The sequence below is a fragment of the Paroedura picta genome, unplaced genomic scaffold (genome assembly GCF_049243985.1).
Source record: "Paroedura picta isolate Pp20150507F unplaced genomic scaffold, Ppicta_v3.0 Ppicta_v3_sca21, whole genome shotgun sequence".
NCBI classification, from domain to species: domain Eukaryota; kingdom Metazoa; phylum Chordata; class Lepidosauria; order Squamata; family Gekkonidae; genus Paroedura; species Paroedura picta.
The window spans coordinates 2,850,556-2,868,366 of NW_027518618.1; the positions used below are offsets into that span (position 1 = coordinate 2,850,556).

The 17,811-nt window shown below is 51.2% G+C and overlaps 1 protein-coding gene across 1 annotated transcript in view; it reads right to left on the bottom strand.

Annotated features, from left to right (window-relative positions):
- Positions 1-306: 306 nt before the first annotated feature.
- The window catches only part of LOC143828352 (delta-like protein C), a 47,423-nt gene continuing 29,918 nt past the window's right edge, over positions 307-17,811 (bottom strand). Inside the window, exons 6-9 of the mRNA XM_077318724.1 lie at positions 14,440-14,656; positions 9,101-9,755; positions 5,725-5,839; positions 307-672 (exon numbers count right to left, since the gene is read on the bottom strand). Of these exons, the coding sequence (XP_077174839.1) occupies positions 667-672; positions 5,725-5,839; positions 9,101-9,755; positions 14,440-14,656 (993 nt within the window). The 3' untranslated portion in view covers positions 307-666. The remainder of the gene's footprint in view (positions 673-5,724; positions 5,840-9,100; positions 9,756-14,439; positions 14,657-17,811) is intronic.

A 17,811-nucleotide genomic window follows, 5' to 3' on the forward strand; every position in this document is an offset into this window, starting at 1 on the left:
ACTGGGCTCTGTTTGAGCCATTCCTCTGCAGGCCCAAGTGGCTGCTGCCCTCTGAAACTATTCTTCTTGACATGCATGGGACAGGCAGCGTTACCTTTCTTCAGGTGGAGAGGGAAGAATCACAGTAGACTGGGGAGGAAAACTGTAGGAAAACCCTTGACGATTAAAAAGAACAAAAACTACAGAAGAACTCTGTATAAGAATCTGTGAAACTGAATGGCACTTATGTGGGAAAAGGTCCCGCCTTTTCAACTGAACAGACAATCGTAGCACAGCGTCCTTTATCCCCCTCCGGCTCCCCCAAATCTTCCCCCCTTCCCTCGTCCCAGGTCAGCTTCCCTCTGGCCCCTTTTCAAGAAAAAAGATCCAACAAACCTTTGCGAACCCAGGTCTAACTTTCCACATTCCCGTTCCTCTGATCTGCAAGTCATTCTTTCGCTTTCCATGCAAAAATATTTTTTTTAAAAAAATAGCAGCAAGAATAAATATTAAATATTCTTTCCTTTAAAAAAGGAGTCTTTTTCTAATACTCTATAGAGACCAAAACAAGTGGATAAGAGTGAGATGCCGGCTGCTTCGGGAGTCCCATTTCAGTCTGCGTTGTAAACATTCCTTTAGCTGAGAATTTGGAGGAAAACAAAACGAGGTGCCGGAGAAGGACCTTCTTCAGACCTAGAAATGGAGACGAGAGATGGAGGAGAGAAAAGATCAGAAGGGAATGGGACAGCTGAAGCCCTAACTTTGTGCCCCTCCCTCCCCCCTCCCGCTCCAAAACTCAGCTCCAGGTGATCCCTTTTCCAAGGATGGAATCGGTCCCGCCAGGACCAGGTCAACATTCCCAGCTAAACTGCACCTCTGGCCAGGGGTGACCCTGTTCAGGTTCCCTGCAGAGGAATTCCTTATGCTCCGTACAGCACACTTTGGACGTTCCTTTCCATCGGAGTGGTTGCTTCCTCTGGTTGCATCCTGCTCGTTGTGGTGGGTTACCCTTCACTTAATGCGCCTGGAGTTTAATTATTATTCCAGTATCCCTGGCGTTCTCTCTCGTCCAAAGAGGTTATCTGGTTGCTCTGTCAACACCACCTTATGCTGAAGCTGTTGCTGTTTTGGGTGGAAGTGTCAATGTGGGAAGGGGCTCAAGATCAGAATAGACCCCAGACGGCAAAGGGTCCCCCTCCCTTCCCAGCACAGCAAAAGTCAAGCATCAGCAAATGGCATGCACTCACCTGTGAGCTCTTCTCAGATTCTCCCCTGTTGCTGTTCCAAAAAAAGGGAGGGCCATGCTCTTCAAGAGCTAGTACAGGAAGCAACATTGTCTAACAAGAAACTGATTGGAGACTGCCGAGGCTGCAAACGGCCCCGTGTTAACCATTCATTCCAGAATAACCAAGGCTGAAAAAGGGGGAGACTGTATACATTATAAACATGGAAGCTGCTTCACGGGGAGTCTGACTCCTGTCATTGGTCCAACTCAATTGGTTTTATCTTCGGTAACTGGAGTGCCTCTGGAGGGTCCCAAGCAGGAGAAAAGGTCTTTCTTTAACACCTTCTACCCAGATCTGAGGTGCCTGGAACCCTTCTGCATGCCTGGCTCTGCCACTGAAGTCTGTGCCTTCTTCAGATAGACACTCCCCATTTCTCTTGGGCAGACAGACCCTGCCACAAGGAATAACCTGGAAAAATATTCCACAAGTCTGCAAATCACATTATTTACAGAGATAATCTGGTCAGGTCACAAGGTGAGAGGCAAAGATGGGATAACCTGCAGCCCCTCTCCTTGCAGGTGAGTGGGCTGAGGGATGCCTGAGAAAATCAGAGAAAAACCAATTGCAGGTGAGCCCCCAATAGGCCATTCTCTGGATTGCATCAGAGGCCACCACAAAACCGAGGCTAGAATCAGATGCCAAATCTCTCCGCTGGGTCATTTCTGTGATGTGATTTGGGCTTTGCAGCCATCCATGTGCATCTAACCTCCAGTGTATTGAGACAGTGAGGTAATCGTTGGAGGGTAAGAACCTGAAGCGACCTTCTTTAGCAGCTTACCCTGCAGTATTGGAAGGCTTGGTCTAAGAGATGCTTGGTCTCTTCTCTACCCATATTCCTACTTTCCAAGAGGGACTTTGAGGACCCTACTGGTCAGTAACAGATGTATAAGTAGCTGTTGTTTAGACTAGCAGTCAGTTTCATTAATTTTTTTTTAATCCTTTTTCTTGTAGTTTGGTACCTTTTAGTCTTCTGAAGAGCCTCTTGTGGCGCAGAGTGGTAAGGCAGCAGACATGCAGTCTGAAGCTCTGCCCATGAGGCTGGGAGTTCAATCCCAGCAGCTGGTTCAAGGTTGGCTCAGCCTTTTCTCCTTCTGAGGTGGGTAAAATGAGCACCCAGCTTGCTGGGAGGTAAACGGTAATGACTGGGGAAGGCACTGGCAAACCACCCCATATTGCCATGAAAACGCTGGAGAGCGTCACCCCAAGGGTCAGACATGACTCGGTGCTTGCACTGGGGATACCTTTACCTTTTAGTCTTCTGTCGTAGGCTTCTTGTGGGCAGTTCTTGCCTACATGGTTTTGTTTTTTAATTATGGTCTTTAAAGATATCATAGTGATGTTGAAAACCCTCTTGGGGGAAAAGATGAGACTGAAGGGCAGGGTATAAATACCCTCCCAAATGCAGCTGCATTAAGGATGATGCCCCTGCAGCTCCCCAGAGGGCAAACCCCAGAAGCCTCATCCCTCTTGTAAACAAGGTTAAGAATGAAGCACCAAGAAACATTTGAAAGTTCCATAACACAGACTAATTCGGACTTCTTTTGGAACAAGGCAAGCCACAAAGGCATATGCTGTCTGTGGAAAAGAGCCTGTAGGTTATACGCTTGAGAAATGTTCCAGCTGCCGTACCCATGGCCTTTGCAGAGGCTAAGATGCCTCCCTACCCCCATCCTGTGCTTCTGGTCTAATGAGATTGTCACATATTTTCAAGTAGGTGAGGTTGCAAACTTTTCTTTGAAGGATGGCAGGGGGTCAGGGAGAGGGAGAGCTCACCCTTCCAGTGTGCTCCAGGCATGACCTGGTTGGATGGCCTCTGAGTGTATCAAAGCTGCCGTGATTCGGGGGCTTCCCAGGGAAGGCGCCTGCCCCCCTCTTGTTGGGGCCACATGCTGTTCCCAGAGGCAGTCTCCAATCAATTGTTCAAGACACAATTTGCTTCCTACCCACTTCCCGTCTTCTGGAAAAGCACCCGTGAGAAACCAGGGAATTCTGCCTGCCTGCTGAGGCAAACTTTAGCCTTTCCTTGTCTTCATTCAGACATTTGGAGCTTCAGTTTGGATGCGACAGATGGCTACCAGCTTGCAGCCATGTGAAAGTCTGCTGCTAGGAAGGTCCTCTCTCTACTTCAGATGCCTTATCTCCTGGTGGATGGGGAAGGACCTGCTTGCCAGGTCCTTTGTGGCCAAAGCGGACCCACCGCTAAGGAGCACGGATCAACATTTAAGAAGAGCAGAACAGCAGCAGAGACCGCTGCCCTGTGCATTCGAGGCATGCATTAAGGGAAATGAAAGGAAACAGTTGGCTTACCCACGTGCTTTGCACAAGAGTGTGACCCCCTCATGACTTCCCGTAGAACTCTATCACAGGAGCTGTGCGTGGTTAACTCAAGGCAAAAAGCTGCTCTACCAGAAACCAGAAAGCCTTCCCCCCCCCCCCCCCAAGTCGTGCCTGCATGCTTCCTTCCTCCTCGTATCCGGTCTTCTGAATGTGCACCTGCGTTTGTGAAACTGCCACCCCCTGTCAGGGTTGAGACCTACTCACCTGTTCTCCTCATCACAGCAGAGTTTAGGAAAACAATTACCCTCCGCCACCCCATCCACCCTCCCGAAAATCTGGTTTTTGAAAGGGTGGTTTCAGGCGTATCCCTAAGCATGCAGAGCTGGAGAGAGGCCGGATCCCACCTGGAGTGTCTGATGGACAGCACCCATCCCCTACAGAACAAGGGTCGACGCAGAAACATTCAACTCTATGCCCTGTGAATGCCTGAGAGTAGCTTTTAAACATCACGATATTGTGCCGACTACCAGGACGCGTTTCAAAAAGTGTGCAAATGAAAGGTTAGAAAACAAAGCTTCTAAGGTCCAGCTGGAACGAAAATTAACACAATTTCAAATGCAGCCCAATAAGTAAAATGTTCATTCGAGATTTTGCTTTTCTCTGTATGAAATGGGGGAAGTCGTAGTTCAGCTAGGATTCTCGGGGAGAGGCATTACCAAGGCCAGAATCCACAACAATTCACAGTTCAGATTCAAGTCAGAAGACAATTCAAAGAACAATTAGAAAGATCAGACCAACACAACAATCTTCTGACAAAGGCAGCTTTGATTGCCAAAAGCTTCTATCCTGAATTTCATGTTGGTCTGTCAAGAGTTACTGGACTCAAATGTTATTCTGTTGTAGACCAACATGGTTATGCTCTGGGGTTTTGGGCCTTTGGGACTCTGGCTCGCAAGAACTCCATCTTTAAGGAGCCACGGGGCTCTCAATTAATATAAGATCCATGACTGATTGGGATGGGAATTTCTCAACCTCGTTTCCTTTTGGGATAAAGACAGGATCATATTCAGAGGGACGGAGGTGGCTTGAAAAACGACTTTGTGTTACTTAAAATAGGTCTTGGGCAAAACAACTACCAACAAAATTCTGCAGGTTTAAGGCACAGCTTCCTTTAAAGCAAATTCAGTTTCTGACACTGAGTCTGTTAATAATAGGACACACATCCAGTGACCAGGACAAACACCTAGTGGCCAGTGTGTGTGCGCCACAAACATCCTCCCCTCCTCACTGATTAAAAAATGGGTTGTAAAGTAAAGGAGACCCTAAAGTCTATAAGGAGGTAATCCGCTTTTATCCACCTAAGTGGAAGGACATGACCCATTCAATGTTATATTTGCTGGTGTGGATTCTTCCTATAGGTGAAGAATCTACTCTGATTGCTAAAGAATAAACACTTCTGGATACCAAAGAGCCTTACTAGATCAGACCAGGGAGGGCCCATCCAGTCCAGCTTTGATCTCACCCAGGGACCAGCCAGTTCCTCTGGAGGGCCAGCCACAAGGCAGCGAGGCCAAGGCTTTCAGAAGAGCATCAGAAGAGCCCTGCTGGGTCAGACGAATAGTCCATCTACTCCAGCATCCTATCTCATCCAGTAACCAACCAGTTCCACTAGATGGCCAGAAAGAGGGTGTAAAGGCTGGAGCCTTCATGAGAACATCAGAAGAACGCTCCTGGATCAGGGTCCATCTAGTCTAGCATCCTGTCTCAAATAGTGGCCAACCAATTATTCCAGAGAACCAAGAACAGAACACAGAGGCCAAGGCCTTCCTAAGGACCTCAGGGGAGCCCTGCTGGGTCAGACCAAGGAGGGCCCATCCAGTCCAGCCTCCTGTCTCACCCAGGGGCCAGCCAGTTCCTCTGCAGGGCCAGCCACAGGGCAGGGAGGCCGAGGCCTTCCTAAGGACATCAGGGGAGCCCTGCTGGGTCAGACCAGGGAGGGCCCATCCAGTCCAGCCTCCCGTCTCACCCAGGGGCCAGCCAGTTCCTCTGCAGGGCCAGCCACAGGACTCAAAGGCTGAGGGCTTATGATAGCATAAGACTTTGGGATCCGTCTGTCCTTGCAGCCCCTGCCCCCCCCCTCCACCGATTAGGCAGGATCAAGGAGTGAGTGTTTGTTCATTACCTCAGTTGCGTAGATGCACTGCTCCATCTGGTCGGGGATGATGTAGATGGGGTGGTAGGCACCGTCTTTGGGGCATCCAGCAGAACTAATGGACAGGATTGGCTCAGATCTTTTACTGCAGTAAAGAAAGAAGAACCAGGGAAGGTGTTAAACAGTGGAAGGCAGATAACCTGCCAAGAGCCCTTTGCTTCCAAAAAAGAGAGTGGTTGTAAAGCTCAAGTGTATTATGAATCCTATCTTCTGCCCTGGAACTTTGTCCCCAATAAGTGTAGGGGAGAGAACGGGTTTTGGCTACTCACCAGTGAAGGAAAGGCCTTCTCCACATCCTGGCATGCATCGAACCCTGTACATTTCTGCCTGAGGGACAGGAGGCAGCGATATCCCTCCAAACCCCTCCCACCACTCTGCCACTATGTTCTTCCTGATGATTTAATTAAATTCTGGATTATTTTTCTAGATTTGTAGTCTGGGATTGAGAAAGCAGAATCTGCCAGTGCTGGATCAGAGCAGAGGTCCATCTAGATCAGTGGTTCCCAAACTTATCTGGCCTACCACCCCCTTTCCAGAAAAAAATATTACTCAGCGCTAGGTAGAGACGGCGACCAGCGATTCTCAAATACGTTATTCCCTACAAATAATGGACCTATTCCAATTATACAACTGACCTATCTATAGCTGCAGCTGGTGGGGACCAGAGAACCGGTCCGTTTCTCTACAAATACTTTACCGGAGAATCAGTAGTTTTCAGGCCTAGTAGAAAGACTTAAGTAGGGATCAGAAAACGGTTACAAATAAATAAATTACCGATAAATAAGTACGAGATTTTGGTTTTAGACTAAAAACATAATACAAATAAAGGATGACGTTTTATATTTATTGGTATGTTTATGAGTTTGAAAAAAAAATGATTCAAAAATTCAGAGCGAGACAGTCTCGCTCTTGGGCGGAGAGAATCGAAAGTGTGGAGCTATACGGTCTCATTCTTCGGAGCGAAAAGGTTTGTAAGGCGCATATAATTATTACAAAATAAATAAATCTCACCAATTATAGTCGCACTATTTGTTAGTTAACTTTAACTTGTATAATATCACAACAATCTAACAGAGTAATATTACCCTGATAATTACGGGAAATCTCCTGATTCATAGTAAAAGGTAAAGGTAAAGGTATCCCCTGTGCAAGCACCGAGTCATGTCTGACCCCTCCAGCGTTTTCATGGCAGACTCAATACGGGGTGGTTTGCCATTCCCTTCCCCAGTCATGACCGTTTACCCCCCAGCAAGCTGGGTCCTCATTTGACCGACCTCGGAAGGATGGAAGGCTGAGTCAACCTTGAGCCGGCTGCTGGGATCAAACTCCCAGCCTCATGGGCAAAGCTTTCAGGCGGCTGCCTTACCACTCTGCGCCACAAGAGGCTCTGATTCATAGCGTGCTCCAACATCTGCTGGTAGTACTGCCGCTGCCGTTCCAGACTTTGTCCTTTGGATTGACCAATGCTCGTAGTACTCACGTGTTTTGGAACAGCAATTCAGTGGCACCGCATGAACAATAGCAGTGCACGATTGCACATATCTCAATGCAAGTGAGGGAGTATGCTGAAACCGAGCAAATGTCCAGTACGTTGTTCAAAGAAAAATTAGCGTTATGACCGGAATACATAAATAAATTTTTCTAAATCTTCTTTCTTTTATGCTTTCACCGCCCCCTTACAATGGTTGCAAATTGATTTCGCTACTGTTTTGCTGTTATGCACAACGTCGTTGACAATCTGCAACACTCCTGAAACCGATCCGCAAAAAGCGCTTCGTTGTAGCGCTTTCAGGGAAATCCCTTAAAGTGGATTCACCCTCCGGAAAGCGCTACACTCCTGCAACCAATCTGCAACACTAGCGGGAAAGTTCTGTGCGTTACCATTGTTGCGGTTTCTGCAAAGTCCCTCCCCCTGGCTCTCTCCTCTGATCTTCCGGCGAAGCAATCGCCATTTTTTTTTCTCCGAGTGAGCGGAGTTCAACGCACCGGCGAGCCTTCGTTTACCCAGCGAGGCTTCCCCGGCTGCAGTCCCTCCCCAGAGCTGTTTTAAGTCACCAAGCACCAAGCAACACACAGCCCCGTTTGCTGGTTTATTTTCCCTTTATTTTTCACCATGTGGGGGGGAGGGGTTATTTTTTTTTTCACTCGGGGGGGAGCGTGGCAATGATGAAATGGCAGCTCAAACACCACCTGGTAGCTAGATGGGTCTCTCCGTTGCAATGAATCAACGCAGATTCTTGCAACGTGTGTGTGTGGTTTTTTTTAAACTTTCCCTAAAGGGAAAGGGGCTTTTTGGGAGCATGATAACGGCCGCCCATTGGCTGCTTGACGGGCCCATCCAGTCCAGCCTCCTGTCTCACCCAGGGGCCAGCCAGTTCCTCTGGCTAGCAACAGGGAAGAGAAGAAGAGCTGGTTCTTAGGTGCCGCTTTTCTCTACCCAAAGGAGTCTCAAAGCGGCTTACGTTTGCCTTCCCTTTCCTCTCCCCACAATAGACACCCTGTGAGGGAGGTGAGGCTGAGAGAGCCCTGAGATTACTGAAGAAGAAGAAGAAGAAGAGTTGGTTCTTATATGCTGCTTTTCTCTACCCGAAGGAGGCTCAAAGCAGCTTCCATTCACCTTCCCTTTCCTCTCCCCACAACAGACCCCCTGTGAGGGAGGTGGGGCTGAGAGAGCCCTGAGATTACTGCTCAGCCCATGTAGTCCAGCCTCCCTTCTCATCCAACCCGTTCTTCTATAGATCCAAAACCAGGGCAGAGATGTGGGGCTTCCTCCTGGCCCTGGGCTTCAGGGCCCTGCTTCTGGATTTTTCCTTTAATCACCATCGCCAACGGTCACTGAGAGACTCGCCCTCCATCCAGGTCCCTAATCCCGTCAAAACCATCCTTATGCCTGTGGCCAAGACAATAACCTCTGGCAGCGAATTCCACATCTTAATGCCTCACGATGTAAAGAAGTATTTCCTCTTGTCCCTCCTGAACCTACTGCCCATCAGCACATTATAAGAACATAAGATGAAACCAAGAGTGATTCTTTTTTTTTTATCACCAGTTCTGTTGCCACACCCCATCCTTTACCATTATTTCCATTTCATTCCCCCTTAGGGTTGCCAACCTCCAGTGGGTGGCTGGGGCTTTTCTGGGATCCCAGTTGATCTTCGGACAACAGAAATCAGTTCACCAGGAGAAAAGGGCTCCTTTGGAGGCTGGACTCCACCCCCAAAATCTCCAGGTGTTTCCAGACCCAGAGCTGGCAACCCTACCCCCTGTTCATTCCATCTAGCTCATAACCAGAAAGGGAAGTCCCCCTCCCCCCACCCCAGGATGGCGGGAGTGAAGATCGACTTACTTTTCCAGCTTCTTCTTGCAGTGGGACTCGCGGCCCTGATCCAGCAGCTTCCTCTTGCAGTTAAACTGGTCGCCGCCGAAGCGGCTGTCTTTGTTGGACACCTTGAACCGGCCGGGGGAGATGAGGAAGCCCTCCCTCTCTTTGAGATTGTTGATGGTTGCCAGGTCATTCCGGACGCTGCTCTTGACAGCCTTGCTGCGGCCCTGCCTCATGTGCCGGAGCACGGCCACGGCGGCGCAGGCCGCCAGCACCAACGTCATGAGCCCCAGGACGAAGGAGACCGCCAGGGCGGTGGGGAAGGGGCCCTCGGCCACCCGCTGGCTACTGACCGGGGTGGGGAGCTGGACTCTGAACTCACAGCTGGAGCCCATGTAGCCGGCCGGACAGTCGCAGATGTGTCCGGAGAAGTGCGTGTAGCAGGTGCCGCGGTTCAGGCAGGGGTTGGAGCCGCAGGCGTCCATGCGAGTCCCGCAGTCCTTCCCGCCGTAGCCCAGGGTGCAGGAGCACGTGTAGCTGTTGGGGCCATCGACGCAGGTGCCTCCGTTGGCACAGGGGTTGCCCGCACAGTCGTCGATGTTCAGTTCGCAGCGGGAGCCGGCAAACCCCGAACGGCACTTGCAGATCACGCTGCGGCCGAGGTCCAAGCAGTGTCCATCTGGCAGAGAAGGGGAACAGGCTGTGGGGGGGGGGCTGCCTCCGGCCTGGCTTTGGGCTAGGCTTGGCAGCCTCCCAGAATGACAACTGATCTCAAAAATCCCCTGCTTCCTTGGGAGGGTGAACTGCAGGGTGTTCTATCGTGTCAAGGTGCTTCCTCAACCCTAAACCCCACCCTTTCCAAGGCCCACCCCCACCCCCCGTATCTCAAGCAAGCTGCCCTGGGTTGCTCCGGAAAACTCAACTGGTCAAAAATGCAGCTGTATGGCCCTCGCAGGGACCCACCGGACAGTGCACCTTCTTCCGGTGCTCTTCCAGCTGCACTGACTCCAGGCTGAAGACCAAATCAAGGTCAAGGTTTGGGTCTGAACCTTTAAAGCCCTTAAACGGTCTGGGGCGGTCATATCTGCAGGATCGCCCCTCCCATCACACCCCCAAAAGATTACTTAGATCCAGGGATGAGAATCTGCTCAGTTTCCCTGGCCCCAAAGAAATCAAGCTGGCCTCAACCAATTTGGGGAGGGGGTGGCGTTTACCTTCCAGTATCTGCAATTTAGACAAGCCTCCTATTTCAAAAGGGTCGGCTGCAAGCTTTCCCTGCTGGTATTAGCATGAGAAGGAAAGCACAAGGAGCCAGCTCCTGGCTCCACCCCCCCCTGGAGCCTCCAGCTGATTCTCCACTGGCAGTCAAAGGGAGGAGAAATCCTCCACCCTCCGAATCAAGCGCAGAGCACTTTCTGTTTCAAATCGGGGGGGGGGGGGGGAATAATCAGGAAGACCCGAGCTCAAATCGATCTGAATTCAACAGGACTAAATAAAGTAAGTGCAGATTCAGCCCTGGGGTATGTCTGATTTCAGTTGCTCCCCCTGCCTGATTTCCACTTTGAAATCAAGTCCCACCCTCTCTCCCTAGGCAGGAAGCAGAATTGGGCAATTTTAAAATTTATTTTACAATGTAACATTTTCTATAAGTCACTTAATGTTTAGATTGTACATTCAGGTTTTATGAAATGTTGGACTGCATTCTCGCTTCTTGTAACCTGCCCTGAGCCCTCGAGGAAGGGTGGGCTAAAGGTTCAAAAATTAATTTCCCAACCCAGCGTTGCCAAATCTGGTTTGAGCAATCATTCATAACTTGTAAATAGACACTCACCTGGCTAACGGTGGCCAGTGAGAACAGCCTTGAGGTAACTGGGCAAGGAGATTTTGGTCAGCGGAAAATCGAGTTGCCAGCTCCAGGTTGGGAAAATCCTGAGGGTTTGTAGCTAGATCCTGGGTAAACTGTTTTTTTAGGGAGGGATCTCAGTGGGGTATTGTGCTCTGGACTCCATCCTCCCAAGCAGCAATGTTCTCCTGAGGAACCGATCTCGTCACCTGGACAGCAGTTGTAATTCTGAGAGATCTCTAGGACTCAGCTGGAGGTTGGCAACCCTAACTGGAAGCAAGCTGCTTCCTGGTCTCTGCCCCCATTTTCCAGGCTTCAGACCCGGCTACAATTAAAGACTCACACGTGTCCAACAAGCCGAATAAACATCCTAAGGACACACAGAGATTTAGACATGATTCCTTTCCCCTAGGGCAGGGGTAGTCAACCTGTGGTCCTCCAGATGTTCACGGACTACAATTCCCATGAGCCCCTGCCAGCGTTGCTGGCAGGGGCTCATGGGAATTGTAGCCCGTGAACATCTGGAAGACCACAGGTTGACTACCCCTGCCCTAGGGAATTGTACAATTCTCAGTATTCTTACCAAACTGCATTTCCCAGGATCCTTTGATAAAAGTGAAATAAAATCAATGCGAGTTTGCCATATTCTTAGAAGCAGCCGAGTTAAAACAGCCCAGGATGGCTTCCACCCAATGTACAGGCTGTTGGAAACAGCTTACTGTGTGATGTCTCCTGACTCAGGACTCCAAACAGGAGCTCTCTTTACCATAGAGTTAGTGAGCTAGACAGGGACACTGACCGCTCACCTTTGATCTCAGTGACCTGTGCCTAGAGGGTAATTTCCTGTTCCCCAAGTCTTCCCTATTCCTTCTCCTCCATCTCTCAGAACGGCCACACCATGGATGCAGGGATGCCTCTAGCATCTCTCGCCATCCAGCTATTTAGATTAGAATAGGAATTTTCTCTTTACCCCAAAGTATGTTGAATTACGTTCTCTAATAAGGTAAAGGTAAAGGTCTCCCCTGTGCAAGCACCGGGTCCTGTCTGACCCTTGGGGTGACGCCCTCTAGCGTTTTCATGGCAGACTCAATACGGGGTGGTTTGTCAGTGCCTTCCCCAGTCATTACCGTTTACCCCCCAGCAGCAAGCTGGGTACTCATTTTACCCACCTCGGAAGGATGGAAGGCTGAGTCGACCTTGAGCCGGCTGCTGGGATCGAACTCCCAGCCTCATGGGCAGACAGCTTCAGACAGCATTTCTGCTGCCTTACCACTCTGTGCCACAAGAGGCTCTTCTCTAATAAATTGTTCTCATATTAGTGAAGTACACCCTTGGAAGAATGTACCGTTCTTTCTTTGTTGTTTTCTGACTGCACACATGCACATAGCCACACGCTGCACTTACCCGCCATATCAGGCCCTCTGCTAACCTTCAGGATATTAAGACCTTACCACAATTCTGCCGATATTTAATATCCTTCACAGGCAGCCCTGGGGAATGAGCAGCCACCGGGAACTGGAGGTAGAGAAATGCTGACCCTTTAAAAATCTACAGCCCAAATGGGCTGATTCATTAGTTTCAATCACAATATCTGGACTACAGATAGACTGCCTCTAGACGCAGAGGCTCTATGATGTTTCCATGGCTCGAAATCACGGATAGCTCTCTCCTCCTCCATGAATCGCTCTGGTCCCTTTGCCAAACTGCTTAAGCCAATAAGCCAGCGAATCAATGCATTCCACAAAGGACTTTTGCTGTGACCCACACCTTCTGCTCATCAACTGAGTGGAGCGGATATGTGGAGCCATTAATGAAAGTCACGGTCTTCCCAATTAACAGGTGCCTCAAAGAATGAATGAGGTTTAAAAGTCCAGTAATTACAAGGCCGTTCACCTCCTGCGAGACAAATTCGCCCCCTGAGTCCGGCTAACCCACATTTCTTTGCCTTAAAATGTGCCAGAGAGAGCCAAAGAATGCTGGCTGCCTCTTGAAGGAAAGAGGGCATGTCCGTCTTTTAAGGATTTTATAGGTTCCATATAAAAAACACAAGAATCTTGACGGTGGGGCATAACAGAAAGAGGAGGGGATTATTATGGACTGGGAAAGGGAGAAGGGTGTGGGAATGGTTTGGTTAGAAAAGGGATCGAAACAGCCAACATTGCATTGCCTTTGTTCAGATCCGTGTGGTATGACCTCACCTGGAACACTGTGTACAGTTTTGGTCACCATATCTCAAAAAAGGGCACTGCGAACCGAGGATGGGTGTGTGTGTGGGTGAAGTGCAGAAAGAAGAAGAAGAAGAGTTGGTTCTTATATGCCGCTTTTCCCTACCCGAAGGAGGCTCAAAGCGGCTTACAGTCGCCTTCCCATTCCTCTCCCCACAACGGACACCCTGTGGGGTGGGTGAAGCTGAGAGAGCCCTGATATCACTGCCCGGTCAGAACAGTTTTATCAGTGCCGTGGCGAGCCCAAGGTCACCCAGCTGGTTGCCTGTGGGGGAGTGCAGAATCGAACCCGGCATGCCAGATTAGAAGTCCGCACTCCTAACCACTACACCAAACTGGACAGCCGAGACATCACAGTGAAGGGCAGTATATAAATCAATAAGATGCTGATGGAGTTGCCATGCCCTTCCCACAAGGAAAGACTTGATGGAGAAAGAATATGAGGGAGAAACCAACAGAGGTGGAGAAAGGTCGGCTAGGATGCAGTAAAGCTAGTGTCCAGCTCAGAGTGCCCCAAAGCAAGTGGGTGAGCTGATGTAACCTTTAGGCTGGAGAGACTGCCTGCCTGACAAGGGGCCGTGGCTCAGGGGCAGAGCCTCTGCTTGGCAGGCAGAAGGTCCCCGGTTCAATCCCTGGCAGCATCTCCAGTCAAAAGGACCAGGCAGGAGGGGATGGGAAAGACCTTGGCCTGAGACCCTGGCTCAGTGGCAGAGCCTCTGCTTGGCAGGCAGAAGGTCCCACGTTCAATCCCCAGCATCTCCACTTAGAAGGACCAGGCAGGAGGGGATGGGAAAGACCTTGGTGTGAGGCCCTGGAGAGCCAAGGAGACAGGTCAGTGGTTAGAATCTCTGCTTGGCATGCAACCTCTGGCAGCTCCAGTTAAGAGGAGCAGGGAGGCTATGATGGGAAATCCTGAGGCCGTGGAGAACCATTATCAACCTAAGGTTAGGAAGCTACATCTACCACTGCTCACTGTTTCAAGGATCTGAACAAGGTCCCAGGTTCAATCCCTGCCATATCCAGTGAAAAGGACCAGGCAGCGGGTGATGGCAAAGACCTCTGCCTGATTCCCTGCAGAGCAGCTTCAAGCCTAAGTTGGCCATTCTGACATGGATGAACCTGCGGTGTGATTTAGGACAAGGCCCTTCATGTGTTCCTGTCTTTAGCCTCGAATGCAACCTGGCCTCTTTCAGACGCTGTTACAGCCTGTCTCCAGTTCTCCGTCCTGCTGTCAGGCACACTGACTACACAAATAACCCCCCCGAGGAACGGTGGGAGGGGACAGGAGGACTCACGGTTCAAGCAGGGGTTACTACTGCACCGGTCGATCTTTCTCTCGCAGTTTGACCCGTGGTAGTTCACAGGGCAGTGGCAGGTGTAGCCGCCCGTGCGCTTCTCCGCGCAGGTCCCGCCATTGAAGCACGGCCCATCGGCACAGGTCATGGCGCTGACTTCACAGTTCTTGCCATAGAAGCCTTGTGGGCAGTCACATTTGTAATTGTTCTCCAAGTCCTGAAAGAGAGGAGGAGGAGGCTGTCATTCAGCCCAGGATGAGAGGCGGAGGTATTTCTCCCACACATCCCTTGCTGAAGATAGCAGGAGCTGAGAATTCCCCCACCGCTGGAATACAGCTTGTGCAAAAGCATCCCCAGTTAGAACGGCCTCACCAATCCGCTCATTTGCTGTTGCCGGTTTTTAAAAAGAAGAACCACAAGAAGTGACGAACTACAGCCCTGCCAGATCAGACCCATGGTCCATCCAGTCCAGACTCCAGTTCCTCTGGAGGGCCAGCCACAGGGCAGGGAGGCCGAGGCCTTCCTAAGGACATCAGGGGAGCCCTGCTGGGTCAGGCCAGGGAGGGCCCATCCAGTCCAGCCTCCCATCTCACCCAGGGGCCAGCCAGTTCCTCTGGAGGGCCAGCCACAGGGCAGGGAGGCCAAGGCCTTCTTAAGGACACCAGGGGAGCCCTGCTGGGTCAGACCAGGGAGGGCCCATCCAGTCCAGCCTCCCGTCTCACCCAGGGGCCAGCCAGTTCCTCTGCAGGGCCAGCCACAGGGCAGGGAGGCTGAGGCCTTCCTAAGGACATCAGGGGAGCCCTGCTGGGTCAGGCCAGGGAGGGCCCATCCAGTCCAGCCTCCTGTCTCACCCAGGGGCCAGCCAGTTCCTCTGGAGGGCCAGCCACAGGGCAGAGAGGCCGAGGCCTTCCTAAGGACATCAGGGGAGCCCTGCTGGGTCAGGCCAGGGAGGGCCCGTCCAGTCCAGCCTCCCGTCTCACCCAGGGGCCAGCCAGTTCCTCTGGAGGGCCAGCCACAGGGCAGGGACGCCGAGGCCTTTCTAAGGACATCAGGGGAGCCCTGCTGGGTCAGGCCAGGGAGGGCCCATCCAGTCCAGCCTCCCGTCTCACCCAGGGGCCAGCCAGTTCCTCTGCAGGGCCAGCCACAGGGCAGGGAGGCCGAGGCCTTCCTAAGGACATCAGGGGAGCCCTGCTGGGTCAGACCAGGGAGGGCCCATCCAGTCCAGCCTCCCGTCTCACCCAGTGGCCAGCCAGTTCCTCTGCAGGGCCAGCCACAGGGCAGGGAGGCCGAGGCCTTCCTAAGGACATCAGGAGAGCCCTGCTGGGTCAGACCAGGGAGGGCCCATCCAGTCCAGCCTCCCGTCTCACCCAGGGGCCAGCCAGTTCCTCTGCAGGGCCAGCCACAGGGCAGGGAGGCCGAGGCCTTCCTAAGGACATCAGGGGAGCCCTGGTGGGTCAGGCCAGGGAGGGCCCATCCAGTCCAGCCTCCCATCTCACCCAGGGGCCACCCAGTTCCTCTGGATGGCTGACAACAGGGCTGAGAGGCCAAGGCTTTTCCTTGATACTGTCTCCTGGCAGTAGTAGTCAGTGATTCCTGTTAGATCTACTAGCTATTAGCAGACGTAGACAGGGTCATCATGTTCTTACAGGCAGGCTAGAAGCAAAAAGTACTCAAGTAGTTTCTCTGGCTTCTTCTAGCAGCTCAGCTGTTGAAAACCGTACCTTACAATTGCCTGTACAGAAGCAAGTCTCAAGCAGTCCCTAAGGAGCCAAGTTTGTAAAAGGTGATTGGATCTGGCTTAGCAATTTGGCTCCTGCAAAGCTCACTTTAAACAGCCCAAGTAAGACCCAAAGCTCTTTAGATGAACCGTCGGCCAACCAAAACAAGCTACTGGCCGCCTTTAAACATGGGAGGACTTAGCATATTTCCTTCACCATTGGAAGGCTAGCAGCTGAGGAGGAAGGGCAGGCCAGGAGCAGAAATTGTGTCTGACAGCAAAGAATTCATCTAGGACAGGGGTAGTCAAACTGCGGCCCTCCAGATGTCCGTGGACTACAATTCCCAGGAGCCCCTGCCAGCAATCGCTGGCAGGGGCTCCTGGGAATTACAGTCCACGGACATCTGGAGGGCCGCAGTTTGACTACCCCTGATCTAGGATATTATTCATCCTGCCTTCCCTCCAAGGCGCTTGGGGTGGCACGAAGGGCTACCAACCTCAAGTTGGAGTCTGGAATCCTCTCAAAGCTTCCTAGAAGGCAGAGATCAACCCCCCTGGAGAAAGTGGCTGATTGGAGGGTGGGGTCCACGGTATCAGTGGAGGACCCTCTCCAAATCCTGCAGATGCCACCACCCCAGTTTCCAGGAATGTACCTGGGAGTCAAGTGGGAACCCTAGGTGACACGTACGGTTCTCCCCTCTCCTCCTTTACCCTTACCCTGATGGGCAAGCCTGGCTCAGGGTCTCCAGTGAGGCTCCGTGGCAGAGTGGGGATTTGATGAACCCGTCTCCCAGGTCCTAGTCTCTCATTCTAAGTCATTCCGCACAATGGTTTATCACCAGAATGCCCCCAAATTGAGCCACAAAGTATTAGCATGTATGCTGTAATCTGGAGGGGCACATCTATAAGCAGACATATACTCAGGAAAATTTGGTGAATTAAAAACCAGACCCAACCAAAAACCACCAATAATTTCCTATTAAAACCTTGTGTTTCCACCCTCTTGACAGTTCAGTGGTTTGTATATGCCAGGAAAGAGAGCCTGTGAGCTAGTGTACAATGCTGGCCCGTCCAGTTTGCATGCTTCAGTTTTGTTTCTTTCCACCTACGGGGTCTTGTTCTGCACCAAGAGTCTCTCTAGGAGGGCTGGCAGCAGCTCTCTGGAAACTCCGGGATTCACAGAAGTACTGCTTCTGTGAACTAGTAAATCCAAAGCCTAAAATCTTCTAAGATCCAGGAGGGGGGTGGTCTGGGCTAGAAGACTGCCTACCTTGGGGCTGCCCCTTGGAAGAGTGCTCTCTCCACTGAACATCTGAGGAAGGGGGCTGGTTGCAAACATTCAGCAGTGAGGAGGGAGGCACACTGCACCTGCCCAGAATACATTGTTTTGCTTTCCTTGTTAGACAGGTGAGTCCTGGGGCCATTCGCTCAAGTGGCACCCATGCCAAGCAACGCCACGGTAGAGATGATCAGCCTCAGAATCTTTGCAACCCCTCTTTGATGGCTGTAGTGAACCCTTTGATGAATTCAGAAAGGGAACCAAGCCAACCAAAAGGACAACAGCAAATTGACTTTTGGAAGAAATCACCGAGGAGCAAATCCCGTAAACAAAGTGGGATTGGCCTACATCTCTGGTGCTTTGGGATTTCTCATTC